Source organism: Nomascus leucogenys, chromosome 14, assembly GCF_006542625.1.
Source record: "Nomascus leucogenys isolate Asia chromosome 14, Asia_NLE_v1, whole genome shotgun sequence".
Taxonomy (NCBI): Eukaryota; Metazoa; Chordata; class Mammalia; order Primates; family Hylobatidae; genus Nomascus; species Nomascus leucogenys.
In genome coordinates, this window is record NC_044394.1 from 84,821,942 (window position 1) to 84,845,511 (window position 23,570).

The 23,570-nt window shown below is 56.2% G+C and overlaps 2 protein-coding genes across 6 annotated transcripts; both read left to right on the top strand.

The window, feature by feature from the left end:
- The first annotated feature begins 11,618 nt into the window (after positions 1-11,618).
- Positions 11,619-14,495, top strand: MYADML2 (myeloid associated differentiation marker like 2). Its single transcript, XM_004092638.2, has 2 exons — positions 11,619-11,852; positions 12,304-14,495. Exon 2 carries the CDS (start codon positions 12,406-12,408, stop codon positions 13,327-13,329), a length of 924 nt encoding a protein of 307 aa, XP_004092686.1. The 5' UTR covers positions 11,619-11,852; positions 12,304-12,405; the 3' UTR covers positions 13,330-14,495.
- Positions 14,496-16,849: 2,354 nt separating this feature from the next.
- On the top strand, positions 16,850-21,754 carry PYCR1 (pyrroline-5-carboxylate reductase 1). Of its 5 annotated transcripts, none has more exons than XM_030827912.1 (8): positions 16,850-17,395; positions 17,956-18,026; positions 18,633-18,812; positions 19,001-19,222; positions 19,400-19,492; positions 19,656-19,819; positions 20,774-20,843; positions 21,182-21,754. In XM_030827912.1, the coding sequence occupies exons 1-8, from the start codon at positions 17,329-17,331 to the stop codon at positions 21,263-21,265; spliced, it is 951 nt and encodes a 316-aa protein (XP_030683772.1). In that variant the 5' UTR covers positions 16,850-17,328; the 3' UTR covers positions 21,266-21,754. The 5 variants fall into 5 exon arrangements, with proteins under 5 accessions (XP_030683772.1, XP_012359371.1, XP_030683770.1 ...); XM_012503917.2 differs by having other exon boundaries at positions 16,858-16,908; positions 17,283-17,395; positions 20,774-21,754; XM_030827910.1 differs by having other exon boundaries at positions 16,858-16,908; positions 17,283-17,395; positions 19,400-19,819; positions 20,774-21,754.
- Positions 21,755-23,570: the final 1,816 nt, after the last annotated feature.

Here is a 23,570-nt window from a genome sequence, read left to right on the forward strand (position 1 = left end):
GATTGCATTGCACCACTACACTCCAGGCTGGGCAACAGAGCTAGACTCCGTCTCAAAAAAAAAAAAAAAAAAAAGAAAAGAAAAAAATTTTTTTTTTTTGAGATGGAGTCTCGCTGTGTCTCCCAGGCTGGAGTGCAGTGGCACAATCTCGGCTCACTGCAACCTCTGCCTCCTGGGCTCAAGTGATTCTCCTGCCTCAGCCTCCCGACTAGCTGGAATCACAGGCATGTGCCACCACGCCCAGCTAATTTTTGTATTTTTAGTAGAGATGGGGTTTCGCCATGTTGGCCAGGCTGGTCTCAAACTCTCGACCTCAGGTGATCCACCCGCCTTGGCCTCCCAAAGTGCTGGAATTACAGGCGTGAGCCACCGCTCCCAGCCCCTAGTTGCAAAACTCTTATCAACCCAAAACACTTCCTACCCAGCTGACAATTCCTTAAACATTTGCATTTTATTTATTTCTAATAGGTCATTCCTGCACATCGTTCAAAATTCAAAAGATGCAGAAGATATGAGGGTGAATGCCCATTTCCCCCACAGCCCAGGTTCCCTGGCTCTGCTTCCAAAGGCAAACAGTGTTACCTTGTGGATATTCCCAGAGATCATTTTGTGAAAATTCCAGTAAACAGGTGCACACATTGACATATATGCATTTTTTTCTTTTACACAGATGGCTACACACCACACACTGGTGTCTCCTCCTCTTGATACTGTATCTCAGGGCACGCAGTGAGCTGCCACAGGCATGACAGTCCAGGGCCTGCGGAGGGCTCTGTGGCACACGCAGGTGCAAAGGGTGCATGTGCATAGCCTTGTCGTGTGGTCATCATGTTGCATAAGGGCAAGTATGTCTGTGGACTAAACCCCAGATGTGGGATTCCTGGGGCAAAAACATGAAGCTCTAGCCTGTCTCCCCAGCACTTTGGGAGGCCAGGGTGAGATGATCCCTTTGGCCCAGGAGTTTGAGACCAGCCTGGGCAACATAGGGAGACCCCTGTCTCTAAAAAAAAATTAAAACATTAACTGGGTGTAGTGATGTACACCTCTGGTCCCAGCTACTCAGGAGGCGGAGGTGGGAGGATCACTTAAGCCTGGGAAGTCACAGCTGCAGGGAGCAGTGATTGCGCCAGTGCACTCCAGCCTGAGTGACAGAGCAAGACCCTGTCTCAAAAAAAAAAAAAAAAAAAGGCCAGGTGCGGTGTCTCACACCTGTAATCCCAGCACTTTGGGAGGCTGAGGCTGGTGGATCACTTGATGTCAGAAGTTCAAGACCAGCCTGGCCAACATGGTGAAATCCTGTCTCTACTAAAAATACAATAATTAGCAGGGTGTGGTGGTGCACACCTGTAATCCCAGCTACTTGGGAGGCTGTGACAGGAGAACTGCTTGAACCCAGGAGGTGGAGGTTGCAGTGAGCCGAGATTGTGCCACTGCACTCCAGCCTGGGCGACAGAGCACGACTCTGTCTCAAAACACACACACACACACACCCATGAATCTCTGTAGTTTTGATAATATCAAGGTCACACCAATGCCAACCTTGGGCACGGTTGTGGGTGGAGCTTTCTGAGCAAAGCATTCCATGCCAATTGTCATGTGATCCCCTAGTAGCCCTACAAGGTGGGTTTCATTATAAACGCCAGTTTACAGGCCAGGCACGGTGGCTCATGCCTGTAATCTCATCATTTTGGGAGGCCGAGGTGGGCAGATTGCTTGAGGCCAGGAGTTTGAGACCAGACTGGGCAACATAGTGAAACCCCGTCTCTACTAAAGATACCAAAAAAAAAGGCCGGGCGCAGTGGCTCACGCCTGTAATCCCAGCACTTTGGGAGGCCTAGGCGGGTGGATCATGAGGTCAGGAGATCGAGACCATCCTGGCTAGCACGGTGAAACTCCGTCTCTACTGAAAATACCAAAAAATTAGCCAGGCGTGGGTGGTGGCGGGTGCCTGTAGTCCCAGCTACTCGGGAGGCTGAGGCATGAGAATTGCTTGAACCCAGGAGGCAGAGGTTGCAGTGAGCCGAGATCATACCATTGCACTCCAGCCTGGGTGACAGAGCAAGATTCTGACTAAAAAATAAAAAATAAAAATAAATAAATAAATAAAATAAAATAAAATAAAAACTCCAGTTTACAAAGAAACAGGCCCAGAGAGGCAATGTGACCATAAGGGTCAGAGGAGGACACGGGGCCAGGTCAGCCTGAGCTTCACACCTGCCCTGCAGCCACAGCTCCATTCCCAGAGTGGCCAGGACTGTAGGACCCTGTGCCTTGGGGACATGTCCTGGGGTCTGACTCTCTGTGCCAATGAGTCAGGGCTTCTCTGGGCCCAAGAACACCCAGACGGGACTGGTGCCCATGGGCAGGTGTCTGCCACCCCAGGCAGGGCCAAGTGGCCTGTCGCGATCCCCTTGTGGGGCACTCCTATGTGGTCTCCGGTGGGAATCCATGGAGTCCCAGCAGCCAATGGAGACGACAAGGTCAGAGACGTGGAGACCAAGGGCTGGAGGTGAGAGAAGGGGTCTGGGGGAGTCTGGTGGCCTCCTCCTTGGGGCCTCCAGAGCCAGACCTCCAGGCAGGGCCTCGGACAGGACTCCCCACAAGGACGGAGCTCGGGAGGGAGAGGGGGCTGGGGGGCCCGAAAGAGGCCTGGCTGTCACCCTGTCTGGGGAGGCTTTACTGGGACAGGGCGCCTGCCGTGCTGTCAGAGCTAGGGGAGCCACATGAGAGGTGCTGGCTCTTGGCCAACTCTGGCTTGAGCACTGCGGTCTGGCAGGCGTGATGTTTGCTCCTCTGAGGTGGCTGAAAGGGACCTGAGGGCGGATAGTGGTGTGTGTCTGGGGGGACCAAGCTCACTGAACAGGACACTTGTGGGTTGGGCCCAAAGAGATTTCACCGACAAATAAACCCTTTCTTCCCACATTTGTGCCGAAAGAAAAAGAGGTGCAGCTCACCTAATGGTCAGTCAATCGGTGCCACGTGTTCCTGCAGGACCAGGGACAAAATGAGCCCTAGAACACGAAGGGGACGCTGGCCTGTAGCTCCGCAGTGACGGTGACCCCAGGCTGTCCTGCAGGACCAGGGACAAAACGAACCCTAGGACACGAAGAGGACGCTGGCCTGTAACTCCGCAGTGATGGTGATCCCAACCTGTCCACGCTGACTTCTCACCTTTCCCAGGATGGTTGGTGCCTTTCACTCTCTGGAGCGAAAACACTCAGGACATCCACCCGACACTGAGCCGTGTCTCTTCCAGCAGCGATGGCCGAGGCATAGCCTTTGCTATTCAGGGACTGGAAGCAGGGAACTTCCACTGTGTGACAACATTACAAATTTAAACTCTGTACTTAAAAAGCCAGCCTGGTGTGGTGGCTCACGCCTGTAATCCTAACACTTTGGGAGGCCGAGGCAGGCGAATCACGAGGTCAGGAGATTGAGACCAGCCTGACCAACGTGGTGAAACTCTGTCTCTACTAAAAATAGAAAAATTATCTGGGCATGGTGCTGTGTGCCTGTAATTCCAGCTACCCAGGAGGCTGAGGCAAGAGAATCTCTTGAACCCAGGAGGCGGAGATTGCAGTGAGCTGAGATCATGCCACTGCACTCCAGCCTGGGCAACAGAGTGAGATGCTGTCTAAAAAAAAAAAAAAAAGCCACTGTACTCCAGCCTGGGCAACAGAGCGAGGCCCCATCTTCAATAAATAAACAAGTAAAAATAAAAATATTTGTTAACATTTGTGAATGTATACCACAGTAGCAACAAGCGTGCCTGGCTCCCATATCTTGGTCTCTGATGCCATTCCCCCAACACAAGGAACCAGGTTCCTAGGAGACATGGCTGACTCCAGGGCTGGGCTGGTGTCTGAGACAGGAAAAAAAACAGTGTTTTCCCTGCTTTCACACACTCAACAGTCAACATCCAACACGGAATACTTCACCTCTGGTCACCAAAATGTGTGTGGGGATTTTCCCCAAACACCAAGCAAGTCTCCAGTGGACACCAACTGGGCGTCCTCCAACCCTGCTCCATCGAGTCTCCCACGGACACCGCTGGGCGTCCTCCAACCCTGTTCCATTGTAACACTTTCTCCCTGGAGACAGTACCTGATCCTGCAGGATAAGGTCTCAGTCCCACAAGAGTGTCCTCCACTTCAGATGCCAGTCCCAAGTACAGCTGTCCCTTTGTATCCTTGGGGGATGGGATCCAGGACCTCCAAGCACCAGAATCCACAAGGCCGGAGTCCCTGATACAAAATGGCATGTTATTTGCATATAACCTCTGCACCCCGTCCTCTGGACTTAAATCACCTCTAGATTACTTATAACACCTATATTTAGAATATAAATTCTATGTAAACAGTTGTTACATAGTATTGCTTTTTAAATTTGTATTATTTGTATTATTATTATTATTACTATTATTTTGAGATGGAGTCTCCCTCTGTCACCCAGGCTGAACTACAGTGGCATGATCTTGGCTCACTGCAATCTCCGCCTCCCAGGTTCAAGCGAGTCTCCTGCCTCAGCCTCTGGAGTAGCTGGGATTACAGGCACATACCACCAGGCCTGGCTAATTTCTGTATTTTTAGTAGAGATGGGATTTCACCATGTTGGTTGGTCAGGCTGGTCTCGAACTCCTGACTTCAGGTGATCCACCCGCCTCGGCCTCCCACAGTGCTGGATGTACAGGCATGAGCCACTGCGCCTGGCCTTATTTACTGTTTTATTTATTTATTTTTTGTATTTATTTTATTTTATTTTATTTTTGAGAAGGAGTCTCGCTCTGTTGACCAGGCTGGAGTGCAGTGGCGTGATCTTGGCTCCACCTGGCCAAGCCTCCTGGGCTCCCCCGGGGGTTTCACGGCCCATTCTGCTTCTGCCTCACAGCCCTGCCCTGAGTAGCTGGGGACTCTGCAGCCCAGCAGCCTCCACTGCCACCACCCCGGCTAATTTTTGTATTTTTAGTAGAAATGGGGTTTCACCATGTTGGCCTGGCTGGTCTCAAACTCCTGACCTCAGGTGATCCGCCTGCCTCAGCCTCTCAATGTGCTGGGATTACAGGCATGACCCACCATGCCGGGCCAGTATTTTTTGTATTTTCAGTTCGAGGTTTGTTGAATACTTGGATGTGGAACCTGAGGACAGATGACGAGATGTAGCAGGTGTCACCCACCCTCTGGCCAACTGAGGTTCCCATGGCCCCTCCTCCAGTTTGGTGACTTTGCTGGTGTGGCTCACAGAACTCAGGGAAGCATTTTCCTCGTTTTATTATTTATTGATTTACTTTTGGAGATGGGGTCTCACTGTGTTGCCCAGGCTGGAGTGTGACGGCATAATCACAGTTCACTGAACCCTCAACCTCCTGGGTTCAAGCAATCCTCCCACCTCAACCTCCCAAGTAGCTAGGATTACAGATGTGCACCACCATGCCCAACTAATTTTTTTTTTTTTTTTTGAAATGGAGTCTCACTCTTTGCCCAGGCTGGAGTGCAGTGGTGCAATCTCAGCTTACAGCAACCTCGGTCTCCTAGGTTCAAGTGATTCTCTTACCTCAGCCTCCCCAGTAACTGAGATTACAGGCATGTGCCACCACACTCAGCCAATTTTTTTTTTTTTTTTTGAGACTGAGTCTTGCTCTGTTGCCCAGGCTGGAGTGCAGTGGCGTGATCTTGGCTCACTACAAGCTCCGCCTCCCGGGTTCATGCCATTCTCCTGCCTCAGCCTCCTGAGTAGCTAGGACTACAGGTGCCTGCCACCACACCCAGATAATTTTTTGTATTTTTAGTAGAGATGGGGTTTCACTGTGTTAGCCAGGATGGTCTCAATCTCCTGACCTCGTGATCCACCCGCCTCGGCCTCCCAAAGTGCTGGGATTACAGGCGTGAGCCACCGCACCCAGCCAATTTTTTTTTTTTTTCAATACAGACAGAGTTTTACCATGTTGGCCAGGCTGGTCTCAAACCCCTGACCTTAAATGACCTACCTGCCTCGGCCTCCCAAAGTGCTGGGATGACAGGTGTGACCTACTGCGCCCAGCCAATTTTTGTATTTTTTGTAGAGATAGGGTCTCACTATGTTGCCCAGGCTGGTCTGGAACTCCTGAGCTCAAGTGATCTGCCTGCCTCAGACTCCCAAAATGCCGGGATGACAGGTGTCAGCCACTGAGCTCTGCCAGCACTTTATTTATGTTTCCTCATGTGTGACAAAGGACCCAGATGAACAGCAGATAGAGGCAATGCTATTCATCTGGAGGCCTCTCCAGGGAGCCTCCAGGACCCTCCAAACATTCCGCCACCTAGAAACCTCCCAACCCTGTCCTTTTGGGTTTTATGGAGGCTTCATTACGTAGGCATGACTGATTACATCATTGGTCACTGGTGATCAGCTCAGCCTTCAGCCCCTGTCCCTCCTGGAGGTTGCAAGTGGGGCTAGAAGCTCTGCCCTTCTTCTGATCACATAGTAGTTGCAACCAACCCTCCACCCCAAGGCTGTCCAGGAGCCCACCAGGAGTCACCTCATTAGAACAAAAGACGCTCCTGTCACCCAGGAAATTCCAGGGGATTGGGAGCCCCATGTCAGTTGCTCCTGTAAGTTAGGAGATTACAAAGGTTTTAGGAGCTCTATGTCAGGAACCGGGGTCAAAGACCAAACACCACAATAAAAGACTCCTCTTGCCTCTGTCTGAAAGGGTCTTAGAAGTTCTGTCTCAGAAACCCAGGACAGAGATTCAGTATGCATTTCTTTTTCTTTTTCTTTTTCTTTTTTTTTTTTTTTGAGAAGGTGTCTCGCTCTGTCGCGATCTCAGCTCACTGCAAGCTCCACCTCCTAGGTTCACACCATTCTCCCGCCTCAGCCTCCCGAGGAGCTGGGACTACAGGCACGTGCCACCACGCCCGGCTAATTTTGTTTTTGTATTTTTAGTAGAGACGGGGTTTCACTGTGTTAGCCAGGATGGTCTCAATCTCTCCTGACCTTGTGATCCGCCCTCCTCGGCCTCCCAGAGTGTTGGGATTACAAGTGTGAGCCACTGCGCCCGGCCCCATTTTTTTTTTTTTTTTTTTTTGAGACGGAGTCTAGCTCTGTCACCCTGGCTGGAGTGCAATGGCGTGATTTTGGCTCACTGCAACCTCTGCCTCCCGAGTTCAAGCGATTCTTCTGCCTCAGCCTCCTGAGTAGCTGGGACTACAGGCACGTGCCACTAAGCCCGGCTAATTTTTTTTTTTTGAGACGGAGTCTTTCTCTGTCCCCCAGGCTGGAGTGCAGTGGCGCGATCTCGGCTCACTGCAAGCTCCGCCTCCCGGGTTCACGCCATTCTCCTGCCTCAGCCTCCCAAGTAGCTGGGACTACAGGCACCCGCCAACACGCCCGGCTAATTTTTTGTATTTTTAGTAGAGACAGGGTTTCACCGTGTTAGCCAGGATGGTCTCGATCTCCTGACCTCGTGATCCGCCCGCCTCGGTCTCCCAAAGTGCTGGGATTACAGGCTTGAGCCACCGCGCCCAGCCTAATTTTTTTGTATTTTTAGTAGAGACGAGGTTTCACCATGTTAGCCAGGATGGTCTGTATCTCCTGACCTCGTGATCTGTCCACCTCAGCCTCCCAAAGTGCTGGATTACAAGTGTGGGCCACCGCGCCTGGCCTCAGTATGCATTTTTTATTATATAACAGTATCACGGTCAGCAAATACACAGGTTGAACCTGGAATATCTTGTAGTGCCAAAAAGTAAGGAAGTGCTTACACACACACACACACACACACAGACACAGACACACACATTCATGGAAGTATGTCGGGGGAGCCCGGCAGACCGCAAGAGCCCCCGTAGCTCTGAATTATAATCCAAACTGTAAACACCCAGCCAGGCACGGTGGCTCACGCCTGTAATCCCAGCACTTCGGGAAGCTGAGGCGGGCAGATCACTTGAGATCAGGAGTTCGAGACCAGCCTGGCCAACATGGTAAACCCACGTCTCTACTAAAAATACAAATATTAGCTTAGCATGGTGGCCAGCACCTATAAGCCCAGCTACTCAGGAGGCTGAGGCTGGAGAATCAGTTAAACCCAGGAGACAGAGGTTGCAGTGAGCCAAGATCATGCCACCGCACTTCAGTCTGGGTGACAGAGCGAGACTCCGTCTCAAAAATACAACAACAGGCTGGGCGCCATGGCTCACGCCTGTAATCCCAGCACTTTGGGAGGCCGAGGCAGGTGGATCATAAGATCAAGAGATCGAGACTATCCTGGTCAACATAGTGAAACCCTGTCTCTACTGAAAACACAAAAATTACCTGGGCGTGGTGGCACGCACCTGTTGTCCCAGCTACTAGGGAGGCTGAGGCAGGAGAATTGCTTGAACCTGGGAGGCGGAGGTTGCAGTGAGTCGAGATCATGCCACTGCACCCCAGCCCAAGTGACAGAGCTAGACTCCATCTCAAAAAAAAAAAAAAAAACTACCACCAACAAAAAAACAAAGTGTAAACATCCGTAAATCTACACTGCTATAGACACATCATTGAACAAACAAATAAATGGGGGAGGAGACAAGTCTCTTTTGCAGAAGAATTCTACATAATTTTTGCAGACACTCTGCCCCTAGGGAGGGGGAGCCTAACCCCCCACTTCTTCTTTGGGGGCTCCAAATCACGACTTCTCCACAAAGGACACTAGGTGGACAGAGGGACTTCACGGTGGAGAAACCTGACAGGCTCCAAGTCAGCCAGATGACCCAGGCCAGCCCCACCCGTGACCTGGCAGGTGGGGAGCATACACCCTTGATAGGCTGGGATGAGGATGGGACTTCAACCCTGTGGTCTTCCTCCTAAAACCCATATCCCCTGTCTAACCAGGAGAAAGATATCAGACCAATCCCCACAGAGGGACACCCTCCAAAACACCTGGCCAGCGCTCCTCAAAACTGCCAAGGTCATCAAACATGAGAGAAGCCGAGAGGAGCCTGAGACCCGAGGACTGAGTGTCCTGTGGGGTCCAGGATGGGCTCCTGGGACAGGAAAAGGACAGCAGGTGAAACCGAGGCAATAGAAATCAAGTGCTCACCTTAGTCAATTACAATGTGTCAGTATTGGCTGTGATTCATTAACTGTAACAAAGCCCGCCCCCCATAGCTCACTAGGAGGTTAACAATAGGGAGGCTGGGTAAGGGCTATGTGGGAGGCTGTATTACCTGGTCAATTTTTCTGCTAATTGAAAACAATTCTAAGGCTGGGCACGGTGGTTCACGCCTGTAATCCCAGCACTTTGCGAGGCTGAGGCAGTCAGACCACCTGAGGTCGGGAGTTCGAGACCAGCCTGACCAACACGGGGAAACTCCGTCTCTACTAAAAATACAAAATTAGCCGGGCATCGTGGTACACGCATGTAATCCCAGCTACTCGGGAGGCTGAGGCAGGAGAATTGCTTAAACCTGGAGGGTGGAGGTTGCAGTGAACTGAGATGGTGCCATTGCACTCCAGTCTGGATGACAGAGAGAGACTTCATCTAAAAAAAAAAAAAAAGGAAAGAAAGAAAAAGGAAGACCAGGTCTGTGGAATCTAAGGTCACACTGTCATATTTGAAGAATTACTCAATTAAGTGTCTGGGGGGAGAGAGAGCTCAGACATGACAAAATCTCAATGAGTTCTGAACTTAGGTGAAGGGTATATGAATGTTTGTTGTGCTATTTTGCAACCCTTCTGGGGATTTAAGTGTTTTTTTTCCTCTCTCTTTTTTTTTTTTGGAGACAGAGTCTCGCTCTGTCACCCAGGCTGGAATGCAGTGGCGCAATCTCAGCTCACTGCAAGCTCCGCCTCCTGGGTTCAAGTGATTCTCCTGCCTCAGCCTAGCGAGTAGCTGGGGCTACAGGCGCCCGCCACCATGCCCGGCTAATTTCTTGTATTTTTAGTAGAGATGGGGTTTCACCACGTTAGCCAGGATGGTCTCGATCTCCTGACCTCGTGATCCACCCTCCTCAGCTTCCCAAAGTGCTGGGATTACAGGCGTGAGCCATCCCGCCTGGCTGGATTTAAGTTTTTCTAACTAAAAAGTCCAGGAAATACCTACAAGGATATACTGGAAAATGTTCAAAGTGGTTGAATCCAGGTGATGGAATTACAGACAATTTTTCTTTCTCTTTTTAGTAACAAAGCTGGGTGCAGTGGCTAACGCCTGTAATCCCAGCACTTTGGGAGGCTGAGGTGGGTGGACTGCCTGAGGTCAGAAGTTCTAAACCAGCCTGGCCAACATAGTGAAACCCCATTTCTACTAAAAATACAAAAAATTAGCTGGGCATGGTGGCGTGCACCTGTAATCCCAACTGCTAGAGAGGCTGAGGCAGGAGAATCACCTGAACCTGGGAGGCAGAGGTTGCAGTGAGCCGAGATTGTGCCACTGCACTCCAGCCCGGATGATAAGAGTGAAACTCCGTCTCAAAAAGAAAAAAAATTAAAAATTCAGTAAGAGTCAGGGCGTGGTGGCTCATGCCTATAATCCTAGCACTTTGGGAGGCCTAGGCGGACGGATCACAAGGTCAGGAGATCGAGACCATTCTGGCTAACATGGTGAAACCCCGTGTCTACTAAAAATACAAAAAATTAGCCAGGCGTGGTGGCGGGCACCTGTAGTCCCAGCTACTCGAGAGGCTGACGCAGGAGAATGGCGTGAACCCGGGAGGCAGAGCTTGCAGTGAGCCGAGATCGCGCCATTGCACTCCAATCTGGGCGACAGAGCGAGACTCTGTCTCAAAAAAAAAAAAAAAAATTAGTAAGAAATCATTTTTTTCCGGCCGGGCGTGGTGGCTCATGCCTGTAATCCCAGCACTTTGGGAAGCCGAGGCAGGTGGATCATGAGGTCAGGATATCGAGACCATCCTGGCTAACGGTAAAACCCTGTCTCTACTAAAAATACAAAAAATTAGCCGGGCGTGGTGGCAGGTGCCTGTAGTCCCAGCTACTCGGGAGGTTGAGGCCGGAGAATGGCATGAAGCTGGGAGGCGGAGCTTGCAGTGAGCGGACATCGTGCCACTGTACTCCAGCCTGAGCAACAGAGCAAGACTCTGTCTCAAAAAAAAAAGAAATCTTTTTTTCCTTTTTAAAAACATTTAATATTTTAGCTTAAAAATGGAAGAGTTGGGAGTGAGTGCAAGTGGTTAAATAAATAAATAAGTAAATAAATAAAAAGGCTGAGGCAGGAGGATCACTTGAGCCTGGGAGGTTGAGGCTGCAGTGAGCTGTGATCTCACCACTGCATTCCAACCTGAATGACAGAGCTAGACCCTGTCTTGAAAAAAAAGAGGGGCTGGGCCTAGTGGCTCATGCCTGTAATCCCAGCACTTTGGGAGGCCAAGGCAGGCGGATCACGAGGTCAAGAGATCAAAACCAGCCTGGCCAACATGGTGAAACCCCCATCTCTATTAAAAATACAAAAAAATTAGCCAGGCATGGTGGCTCACGCCTGTAATCTCAGCTACTTGGGAGACTGAGGCAGGATAATTGCTTGAACCCGGGAGCCAAGACCACGCCATTGCACTCCAGCCTGGGTGACAGAATGAGGCTCCGTCTCAAAAAAAAAAAAAAAAAAAAGAGAAGAGTTGAGTGTTTTTCTAGGTGTTTAATGTGAAGGACAAGTGAAGAGCCCTAGAATGGCCCCTGCAGACAGTAACTAACAGTCAAACGTCTCTGCCCCAGGCAGGTTAGGGATAAGACAGAATGAGGGTGGGGAGTGGGGCTTGGGGAGTAGAGGCCACGGTCTCCATGCTCTGCTCCCCCCATGGCCGCAGCAGAGCCCTGCGAACCCCAGGCAATGACAGCAGAATCCTGAAGCCCATGCAGGCTCTGAACCACGCGGCCATCTGGACAGGGTAAGATAAATGTTGGGGAAACCACCCCAACCCCCTCGAGCCCCGGGAGCCTGGGCTGCCGCCTCCTGCCTCCTACACCCCTCCCCCACACAGCTGGCCCTGGAGGCTGCTGGAGCTGGGGTTACCCCGTGGGGACCCTCATGCTCTCTGCTCCCCTCCTTCTCCCTCCCCCTCCCCCACGAACCACGAAACCAACTGACCAGACTGACAGATGCAGGTGCGCGGGAGGCGGAGGTGGGGGTGGTGCCAGCAGCCAATGGGTTAATGGTCCTGGCAGGGGCTCCACAGGGGACCAGGGGTCAGATGTCTCTCTAAGATGGGGACAGGCACGTGGGCTGCTATTCCGGAGCTCTGATCATGGCTGTCTATTTATAGCGCTGATGGGGCCGCCTCACATTGGCAGGAGAGAGGCTGCCCTGCTGCAATGTCACCGTCGTCACTGCCTCTGCAGGCTGCAGGCACCTGCCACTACCGCAGGGGACTGAGGGGCCTTGGCCCAGCAGGGACCCCAGCGCCTTGGGGCACTGTGTGAGCCGGAAACGTGGGTGGCCAGATGGGCAGCACCATGGAGCCCCCCGGGGGTGCGTACCTGCACCTGGGCGCCGTGATGTCCCCTGTGGGCACAGCCCGCGTGCTGCAGCTGGCCTTTGGCTGTACTACCTTCAGCCTGGTGGCCCACCGGGGCGGCTTCGCGGGCGTCCAGGGCACCTTCTGCATGGCTGCCTGGGGCTTCTGCTTCGCCGTCTCTGCGCTGGTGGTGGCCTGTGAGTTCACACGGCTCCATGGCTGCCTGCGGCTCTCCTGGGGCAACTTCACTGCCGCCTTCGCCATGCTGGCCACCCTGCTGTGTGCCACGGCTGCGGTCCTGTATCCACTGTACTTCGCCCGGCGGGAGTGTCCCCCCGAGCCCGCCGGCTGTGCTGCCAGGGACTTCCGCCTAGCAGCCAGTGTCTTCGCTGGGCTCCTCTTCCTGGCCTACGCCGTGGAGGTGGCCCTGACCCGGGCCCGGCCCGGCCAGGTGACCAGCTATATGGCCACGGTGTCGGGGCTCCTCAAGATCGTCCAGGCCTTTGTGGCCTGCATCATCTTCGGGGCACTGGTCCACGACAGCCGCTACGGGCGCTATGTGGCCACCCAGTGGTGCGTGGCCGTCTACAGCCTGTGCTTCCTGGCCACCGTGGTCGTGGTGGCCCTGAGTGTAATGGGCCACACAGGGGGCCTGGGCTGCCCCTTCGACCGGCTGGTGGTGGTGTACACCTTCCTGGCTGTGCTCCTGTACCTCAGCGCCGCCGTGATCTGGCCGGTCTTTTGTTTCGATCCGAAGTACGGTGAGCCCAAACGGCCCCCGACCTGTGCTCGGGGCAGCTGTCCCTGGGACAGCCAGCTGGTGGTGGCCATCTTCACCTACGTCAACCTGCTCTTGTATGTCGTCGACCTCGCCTACTCCCAGAGGATTCGCTTCGTGCCCAGCCTGTAGCCCACAGCCGCAGCCCGCCCACCTCTGCTCTCTGGCCAGCAGCTCCAGGCTCTACGAGGGAAACTCAGGTGAACCAAGGTGTCAGGTAGCGAGCAGGAGGGAAGCCGCAGGCTTAGGGGAGATGAAGTACAACGGGAGAGGTCGCTCCCCGACTTCCAGGCTAGGCTCAGAGGGACGGGGCAAGACAGTACGGCAGAGGTCCTGAGCAGACGCAGGGGAGAGCCTCACCCAGGCCAGTCCCCAGCTCACTCTCTCTCAGCATTTCCCAGCGCTCCTGGGGCTCAGTGCTGGTCACTGTAACATAAGGGAAAACTTTAAAGCAGCTGCTGTTGTGACCCATTTTGCAGCTGGGGACACTGAGGCTAGAAGGATCTGCGAGGCACCCAGTACCTCCATTAGTGTCTGGAGACCACACTCAGGCTGGGTAAGGCAAGCTGAAAAAGGAATGACTTCCAGAGGAGACGAACCCAGGAGAGTAGCTGGGCCAGGCAGGGGGAGGGAGGGGCGTGGAGAGCCGGGACCACTCCTGGTTCAGAGGCAGCTCCCAGAACGCTGGGAAGAGAGCCCTGCCTGGGGAGCGGTGCCGGCTCACGGAGAAGGAGCCAGAAACCTGGACCAGCCTCTCCCACCCACGCCTGGGAAGCCTCCGGGCTAGTAGCCACAGCCTTTGGAAACAGGCTGTCTCCAGAGTGTCCGCAGGCTGGAGGTGGCACGGGTGGCCTGGAAGAGCCTGCAGAGCCCAACGGCACCAAGTGCACAGTGGACGGGGAGGACCTGGTTCCACCACAGCCACGGAGCCCCACCTGGACACCCACCATCAGCTGTGACGAAGCAGCTTCAGCAGTGCCGGGTGGGCATCTGTGCACTGTGGGCACCTGTGGCACTGGGAGGGAGCCCGGCTGAGGGCGCCCGCTGGACACAGAGTCTGGGTACTGCTTGCCTCTGCTCAAGGGTCCAGTTGCCGAAACACTCCTGACGCCAGGGCCATCATCTTCCACGCTCCAGCCAGCTTCTCCTGCACAGAAGCCCAGCCTCGTCCAGCCAGGAGCTGACCCACTGGCCACCCCTGAGTTCAAGCCATGTGGGCAGTGGCACAACAGCCCCTCAGCCCATTGACTGGGCCCCATTGACGTCCTTGAGCAGGAAATAAATTCTGACATTTATACCTACCCTGCCTCTGGACCAGCAGTCTCTTCTGAGGGGACCTGCTCCTCCTGGCGGCCCCTCCTGGCGGCCCCTCCTAGCATGCTCTGGGGGAAGGCTGAGGAAGGAAGTGGCCCGGGATCACAGTCGGGGCAGGCTGGGCTCCTGAGGGGCTGAGCAACCTCCTGGGGAAGGGGCAGGCAGTGTCTTCTGCCTCAGAGGGGTGACAGGCCAGCCTGGCTCCGACCGGCCTGTGGCTCATGCCCGTCCCTCCCAGAGGCCCGCAGCGCTCACCTCCTCCCCCATGCCCATCTGGGGGTCTCAAGAGGCCCTGGACACAGCAATGGACAGACGCATTGTTGCTCCTTTTGGACGGCAGTCCCCACAGCCAGGCCTGTGCTGCTGCCATGAAGAATGTGAGGAAGGGGCCTCACTGGCCGCTGAGGAGGAGTCTCGCTCACGTTAGCCAACAAAGAGGGTCTGGCCGACTTCCTTTACTCAGAGGGGTGGGTGTTTTGGGGTCAATGGCAGATCCCAGACGAGGGCAGTCAGCTGTTGGGCCTGCCGCTGGCTGAGGGCGATAGGGAGGGGGCATAGGGATCACCTGCCTCCTGGCTCAGGGGAGACTTGGGCACCAGTCTTGGAGAGGACCCAGCCTCCTTCTCTCCTTTTTTTCACTGGCCAGAATTCTGAAACGAGTTAATTGTCACCAACTTCCCAATTTCCTCCCTGTCCGGTGGCCCTCTGCCACCTTCACAAAGGTCCTGAGGGACAGAAAGGAAGGGGAAGGGACCCAGGCCTGGGAGACTTCCTTCAGAGTCAGTCCTGTTGACAGTGTATCCCTGGCCCAGAGGGCTGTCCATTTTGGGTTTTTGGGTTTTTAGGTAAAAGTGTTACTTGCTGTTATCACTTGGGGAAAAGTGATTTTGAAACAGCCTGGGGAGCTTGGCTCTCAAAGCGCCTAGGCGATGCTAGCCTCCGTGCCCCAGGTTTGAGCTGTCCATCTGGACAAGCTCTTACCATGGCCACCACAGAGCAGCCTCCCAGTGTTGGTGGTGGTCATTACGTGTTCACAGTGGGGGGACCAGGTAGACAGCCAGAACACGTGGCCCTGCCGCTGTGGCAGGAATGTCCCAGGCCTTCTGAAATGACGTGCTAGAATAGCCTGTCATCATCTAAGATACAGCACAGAAAAAATAAGGCAGCTCCCCTCACCCCTTGGCAGGGGAATGGGCTGCCAGTGATCCCTTCTGACTTCGCCCTTAATCTTGCCACCGACAGGGACCCTGACTATCCAGAGCCCCAGATGCAGGCCCAACTCAGATGAACTCTGAGCATGTCCTCAGGGGGAAGTGACTGGAGCTTCACTCCCTCTAAAACCCAGGCAGGCGAGAGGTCTGGGTATTGGAGGATGCTCCGGGCTGCGTGGGAGCGGGGGCATGATGGGGTGGGCTTCCTGTGTTTGCTAGTGGAGCACCGCTGTGTGCCCAGTTAGAGGAACACCCGTGGCCGCAGTGTCATGCCTTTCCTTTTCCTTTCTTCTTTTCTTCCTTTCTTTCTCTCTCTCTGTCTCTCTTTTTTTTTTTCAGATGGAGTCTCGCTCTTGTTGCCCAGGCTGGAGTGCAGTGGTGCAATCCCAGCTCACTGCAACCTCCACCTCCCGGGTTCAAGCGATTCTCCTGCCTCAGCTTCTCCAGTAGCTGGGATTATGGGCACTTGCCACCACGCTCGGCTAATTTTTTGTATTTTTAGTAGAGACAGGGTTTCGCCATGTTGGTCAGGCTGGTCTCGAACTCCTGACCTCAGGTGATCCGCCCTCCTCAGCCTCCCAAAGTGCTGGGATTACAGGCGTGAGCCACTGCGCCCGGCCGAAATAGTGATATATTTAAAATGCTTCCACTTGGCAAATTAGTTTCAACTCTGCCCCCGCGGGGAAAAAAAAAAAAGGAAAGAAAACGCTGTACAGCCAGGCTTCTCCAAACCCGATGACAGTAGAAGGGACTGATTCCCAGAGAGCGCCGGCCGCGCGCCCAGGGACGCCAGCTTGACGCGTCCGTGTCCGGGTGGCCCAAGACAAAAGCCCTGCGTGGAGGGCCCCTCACAGGCCCCAATCGGGCCGCCCCCTCCGCCCGCGTCCTCGGACCCCACGTGTAGGTCCCGGGAAGCGCGACCAGGAGGAGCGCGGGTCAGGGGACCGCGTGCCGGAGAGGGTGTGTATCCGGGAGTCGGGGGATCCCGGGACGCGAGAGAGGCGGGGTCCGGCCGTCGCCGTGGGAGGGGCGCCCGGATGATGCAACCGCTCTGGCGCCGCCGCGCGCTCTGATTGGCCAGCGCCTGGCGGCCGCGCCCGGATTCGCTAGCGCGACGGGGGCGGGGCCTGGGTGCGGCTGCCGCGTGGCGGGCGCAGCGCTGAGGGGTGGGGACGACCTGCGCACGGTAGCTGGGTTGGGGTCGGGCTCCGGGAATGGTGGGCGGCGGTCGCCGGGTGGGGCGCGACGGCAGCCCAGTTCCGGGCGGGGTGGGAACCCAGACGGGGGACTCCTAGGCGCCGGGCCCTCCCCGTACTTTTCCCCCTTCCCAGTCATTTCTTCTGCGGAACCTCCACCCCTCCAGTGGGTGCGGGACGCTAGGCAGCAGGCCAGGCACCGCCGCTCTGACTGGGGGCCCCGAAGCAGTTAACGGGCCGGACAGCAAAGTGGAAAGTTAGACCAGCTGGGATCAGGGGAGGTGGGCACCCGGCTGCAGGAGGCGCGGCCAGGCGGGCACTGCCCCCCTAACTTGCTGTCGATCCTGCCGGTCTCGTCCCGCAGAGCCGGTGCCGTCTGTGGGGGCTTTGGGCCGGGGTCTCCCGACAGCATGAGCGTGGGCTTCATCGGCGCTGGCCAGCTGGCTTTTGCCCTGGCCAAGGGCTTCACAGCAGCAGGTAGGCCCCCAGGTGGGGGACGGCGAGGCCCAGGGGAAGAGACTTGCCCCTTTCCGCTTCTGCAGGGCTGGGGGCTGAAGGTGGGTGCTGGGTCACAAGGCCTGAGTCCTGGGGGAACTGGCAGCTTCTGTGTGTTTGGGGCTTTACCTGTGCTGTCTCACTCTCCTTCCTGGGAATGGGGAGGGAGGGAAGCCAGAACTGGCCATGAAGAAGAACTGTTTCCGGCCGGGCGCGGTGGCTCACGCCTGTAATCCCAGCACTTTGGGAGGCAGAGGCGGGCGGATCACGAGGTCAGAAGATCGAGACCATCCTGGCTAACACAGTGAAACCCCGTCTCTACTAAAAATACCAAAAATTAGCCGGGCGTGGTGGCGGCCGCCTGTAGTCCCAGGTACTCGGGAGGTTGAGGCAGGAGAATGGCGTGAACCCGGGAGGCGGAGCTTGCAGTGAGCCGAGATTGCGCCACTGCACTCCAGCCTGGGCGACACACAGCGAGACTCCGTCTCAAAAACAACAACAACAACAAAAAAAAACTGAACAGGAACTGTTTCTCCCCTCAGGCGTCTTGGCTGCCCACAAGATAATGGCTAGCTCCCCAGACATGGACCTGGCCACGGTTTCTGCTCTCAGGGTAGGTGCAGGTGAAAGGGAGAAAGGAGACTGAGTCCCTGTGGGGATGGGCGTGGAGAGGCAGGAGTGTGTGCTGTAGCCCCCACCCCAGTGAGGGCAGGGGCCCTGGGCTGGGGTCTCATGGACCCCACCTCCTCGCTCTGCTGATTGCTCTTGGGACCTGGGTGGTGGGAGTGTGTACAGCTGACAGGAGGATGTTGTTCTGGAATGGAGTTCCCTGCACAGGGTTAAAGTTTCGAGGGGTCCTCTGGGGGCCTGGCAGGTGGGGCCACAGCCTGGCAGCCAAGGAACACACCTGGGGGCTGCTTGAGACCACCACTCCCATGTGGAGAGTTGGGTCTGGGGGACGGCAGTCCCAGGCTGGGGGCAGGGCGGTGGCGTGGATGGAGGGTCCTTTTCTGTCTGCAACAGGGACACATTCCACACAGAGTTCTTCCTCCATTTCTGGGTGGGAAGGGTCATCAAGGGGTGGTGAGAGCCCTGAGCCCCCAACCCTGCACACCCCCAACTCCAGCATTCTCTGTTCCATTCTACCTGTGGGGCTCTTGGCTTGGTGGGGGTGCAGACAGCCACGGGACCAGGCTGAGCCCACCTGTTGCCCCTGCAGAAGATGGGGGTGAAGTTGACACCCCACAACAAGGAGACAGTGAAGCACAGTGATGTGCTCTTCCTGGCTGTGAAGCCACACATCATCCCCTTCATCCTGGATGAAATAGGTGCCGACATTGAGGACAGGCACATTGTGGTGTCCTGCGCGGCCGGCGTCACCATCAGCTCCATTGAAAAGGTAGCACCGCAGGCCCAGTGGGGTGTGGAGAGGGGCTGTCTAGAGCCTGGGCCCTCAGTACTTCATTTTCATCTGCAAAAGGGTTGCAGTGTCCTGGCCCACTGGGAGAGCTCGGGCACTGCTCGGTGGGGTGAGTGCATCTAGGCACTGTGTCCAAGGCCAGACGGACACACTGGTTTCTCTTCCAGAAGCTGTCAGCATTTCGGCCAGCCCCCAGGGTCATCCGCTGCATGACCAACACTCCAGTCGTGGTGCGGGAGGGGGCCACCGTGTATGCCACAGGCACGCACGCCCAGGTGGAGGATGGGAGGCTCCTGGAGCAGCTGCTGAGCAGCGTGGGCTTCTGCACGGAGGTGGAAGAGGACCTGATCGATGCCGTCACGGGGCTCAGTGGCAGCGGCCCCGCCTACGTAGGACTTCGGGGGCAGCTGGCGGTGGCGGGCACTTCCTGGGACCACAGGGCACATCTGTCCCTGCCCCCCGGGAGGGCCAGGGTGGAGGGCTCCAAGGCTGTGGGAACTGGAGCTTGCCCAGAAGGGAAGGAGGAGAAGCCCAGGAGAGAGGCTCAGGTTGCCTTCTCCCCACAGGCATTCACAGCCCTGGATGCCCTGGCTGATGGGGGCGTGAAGATGGGACTTCCAAGGCGCCTGGCAGTCCGCCTTGGGGCCCAGGCCCTCCTGGTCAGTGTGTTTCCTGACCCTCTCGGGGGGCCACTCTTTGCAGAGCCCTGGGGCTGTACTGGGAGGAGCCAAGTGGGGAGTCAGTGTGTGCTACAGTGGCTGGGGCAGTGCCCTGCAGAGGCAGGTGGGTGCCCACAGCCGTCAGCCTTTCTTCTGGCTGCAGGGGGCTGCCAAGATGCTGCTGCACTCAGAACAGCACCCAGGCCAGCTGAAGGACAACGTCAGCTCTCCTGGTGGGGCCACCATCCATGCCTTGCACGTGCTGGAGAGTGGGGGTTTCCGCTCCCTGCTCATCAACGCCGTGGAGGCCTCCTGCATCCGCACACGGTGGGCCCCCCGCCCTGCCCGCTTCCCTTGTCTCCAGTCCTTGCATGGCAGAGGCCTCTCTCACACACATCTGCTCATTCACGCGCTCAGCAGATATGTATTGAGCTCCAGCCTGGTGTTGTGCAGGACACGGGGGCCCCTGAGGTTCCCTGGGTTACTGTGGGCAGTGCCCCTCCCCACCTTCCGTTTCCTGCGAGGAGGGAACATCCACAGAGGGACCCGGATGCTCTGCCCTGTGCTCCGCACATAGGTCCACCATTGTCATAGCCAGGAGTGTCATTCTAGCCAGGAGTGTCATTCGAGCCAGGGGCCACACCAGTGGGGTGGCGGGATGGCCAGGCACATTAGGAAACTTCTGTGGGCCTGGTCCCACCTTCCTCCTGCCCTCGCTGGGGGATTAAGTTAGACCAGCAGGACACGCAGCAGCATCCAGGCACAAGGAAAATTCCATGGAAGGTGAAAGAAGCAAAGAGCAGGAGAGAGACAGAGTTTGCTGTTTGCCTGGGATCCCACAGCTGGTCAAAGGCAGAGCCAGGCTGGGAGCCGCTGTCCCCAGTTCAGGTCTGCAGGGTGGGTGAGGACGTCTTTCTCGCCACACTGCCCACTCTCCAGTCCAGACACCCTCGGACTCTGCGAGTGCCACCCTGTAACAGTGAGGGGAACACGAAGGGCCTGGCCTCACCTCCAGCCTGCAGGGGAGACAGGCGTAAACCCACATCCTGTGGTGGGGCCATGAGAACTCAGGTCTGGGGGGCACTGCGGGGAGATTTGGTGATGCTGAGCTGATTCAAATGAGGTGAGAGGGAGCCCAGCAGCTGGCAGAGGGGAATAAAGGTGCTGAGGTGAGGCTGACAGCATCGCCCAGGGCTGATTGGCACTGGGAGCTGTGGGCTTCGCTCCCTCTTCCTGGGTGCACGCTTGTGCTCCAAACCCAACCTCTCCCTGCCTCTCTAGGGAGCTGCAGTCCATGGCTGACCAGGAGCAGGTGTCACCGGCTGCCATCAAGAAGACCATCTTGGACAAGGTGAAGCTGGACACCCCTGCAGGGACCTCTCTGTCGCCTTCTGGCCACACCAAGCTGCTCCCCCGCAGCCTGGCCCCAGCGGGCAAGGATTGACACGTCCTGCCTGACCACCATCCTGCCACCACCTTCTCTCATCACTAGGGGGACTAGGGGGTCCCCAAAGTGGCCCACTGTCTGTGGCTCTGATCAGCACAGGGGCCAGCCAAGGACATAGCCAGGGAGGGGCCACATCACTTCCCACTGGAAATCTCTGTGGTCTGCAACTGCTTCCCAGCCTGGAACGGGGGTGGATTCCCCAACCTCAACCTCCTTTCTCCTCTGCTCCCAAACCACGTCAGGACCACCTTCCTCTAGGGCTCAGGAGCACGGAGGGTCTTCACCCACTCCTACTCCAGTATCAGTTGGTATGGGCTCCTTCCTGAGGGCAAAGGTCAAGGACCCCCTCTGGGAAGGCTCAGCAGAGGTGCGATCCCATGCCTCCTCCTGGCCCCTCCCTGCCCTCCATTCAGGGAGAAACCTCTTCTTCCCGTGTGAGAAGGGCCAGAGGGTCCAGGCATCCCGAGTCCAGCGTGAAGGGCCACAGCCCTTCTTGGCTGCCAAGCACCCAGATCCCATGGACATTTGGGGAAAGGGCTCCTTGGGCTGCTGGTGAACTTCTTGTGGCCACCGCCTCCTGCTCCTGACCTCCCTGGCAGGGTGCTATCACTTCTGTCCTGGCCCTTTCAGTTTTATAAGTTGGTTTCCAGCCCCCAGTGTCCTGACTTCTGTCTGCCACATGAGGAGGAGGCCCTGCCTGTGGGGGAGGGTGGTTGCTGTGGGTGGAATAGTGGGGGCCTTCAACTGATTAGACAAGGCCCGCCCACATCTTGGAGGGCATCTGCCTTACTGATTAAAATGTCAATGTAATCTAATGCAAAAGTCTACAGATTCAAGTGTTAGTCTCATGCGACCCCTCCCCACCCCCGCCAGAAACAGAATAACGTGTGGTTTTTTTGTTTTTTTTTTTTGTTTTTTGAGACGGAGTCTCGCTCTGTCACCCAGGCTGGAGTGCAGTGGCGCAATCTCGGCTCACTGCAAGCTCCGGCTCCTGGGTTCACGCCATTCTCCTGCCTCAGCCTCTCCGAGTAGCTGGGACTACAGGCGCCCGCCACCACGCCCGGCTAATTTTTTGTATTTTTAGTAGAGACGGGGTTTCATCGTGGTCTCCATCTCCTGACCTCATGATCCGCCCTCCTCGGCCTCCCAAAGTGCTGGATTACAAGCGTGAGCCGCCGCGCCTGGCCCAGGATAATGTTTGACCAAACGCTCAGGCACCCTGTGGCCCAGTCAAGTGGACACATACAATCAGCCATTCCAGGAGGCCCACAGGATTGGAGGAGCTGCTGAGGGTTGGGTTACAAGGGCCAGGGGTGCTCTGGTTCCTTCAACCAACACATAGTTACTGAGTATGGAGACAGCAAGATGAGGCCCCCTTCCCTCCAGAGGCAGTGCACACTGTGTGAGGGGAGCTGGGCTGGGTAGCAGCAGGGTGTCCGGGTGTGCAGGGGGGCCCAAGGTGTGCCAGGAGTCAGGGTGTGCAGGGGGCTCCAGGGTGTGCAGGGGTTAGGAGAGCTGAGCAACTTTCTGGAACTTCATCACCGGAACTCATTTCCAGAGACCCCACAGGCCCACTGCAGAACCATGCTTGGTATGTACGAGGCGTGTGGAGGGGCGCTTGGGGAACAGAATCCGGCGTTTCCCCAGAGGGAGGGAAGACATGCAGGGGAACAGGGAGGAAACATTGCGGCAGGGCAGATAGCATGGGTACATCCTCCACCACCATTCTCCCCCTGGCAAGAGTCCTGGCCACTCCCCATAAACAGTACCCACTACACCCATGCACAAAGGGGACGGGAGGTGGGGTGAGTCCCTGCTGTCTGGCTGGGATCTGGCAGCGCAGGAGCTAAGCGGGGGACACAGATGGACAGTGCTGGGCTGGGAGTCCCCGCAGGCTCCCCTGAAGGCCCCCTCCTGTATGGGTGGATGTGGGCATCAGGGCGGGTGGGGAATACCCTTGTGTCAGGGCTGTGAGCAATAGAATGATCCCCTGCCCCAGCAAAGTGCCTGGCAGTGCTGGGAGACCCTGGCACCCCTCCCACCTGGGCAGAAGTGCCCCCAGAAGAGATTGTCCCACAGGCTACATGCCTGTCCCAGGACCAAAGCTGCCCCCTGACCACTCCCCTCAAAGCCAGTTTCCCTGCTAGCACCCACTCTCAGGTGCTGACGCAGAGCAAGACGAGGGGCGCGGGGCTGCCAAAGGTGCTTCTGGTCTGGGGACACAAGGGAAGCGAGCAGGCGACATGGGTTTCAAGTGAGGCAGATAGGTCTTGGACCCCAGAGGAAGCATGGGGAGGTGGGGAGGTGAGGAGGTGTGTGGAGGGGTGCAGACAAGCTTTGCAAGGAGGCGTTTGCTTCAGCAGGCCAGCCCTAGGAGCCTTCCCACTGTGGGTTCCTGATTAAGCAGAGGCCAGAGGCAGGTAGAGCCAGAGTCCACAGGACGCTCCTGACATGCATGAGAAGTCTGGGGAGGTACGTGAGGCAGGCTGTGGGGAGGTGGACACCCAGGAAGCCACAGAGTGTGAGGACAGGCCCAAGCCAAGAGGCAACATGTTTTATGTGGGTCTCAGCAGGTCAAGGAGGGAGACGGCGCCAGGGGCCAAGGACCCAAGGATCCTGCTAGGAAGCATC

What these genes read in the sequence shown, in the direction of transcription:
- MYADML2 (XM_004092638.2), top strand. Translation starts at nt 12,406, where the DNA reads ATGGGCAGCACCATGGAGCCCCCCGGGGGTGCGTACCTGCACCTGGGC.
- PYCR1 (XM_030827910.1), top strand. Translation starts at nt 17,329, where the DNA reads ATGAGCGTGGGCTTCATCGGCGCTGGCCAGCTGGCTTTTGCCCTGGCC. An exon ending in CCATCAGCTCCATTGAAAAG is followed by an intron (nt 18,813 to 19,000) that starts GTAGCACCGCAG and finishes TTTCTCTTCCAG; the next exon opens with AAGCTGTCAGCATTTCGGCC. An exon ending in GCCTCCTGCATCCGCACACG is followed by an intron (nt 19,820 to 20,773) that starts GTGGGCCCCCCG and finishes CTGCCTCTCTAG; the next exon opens with GGAGCTGCAGTCCATGGCTG.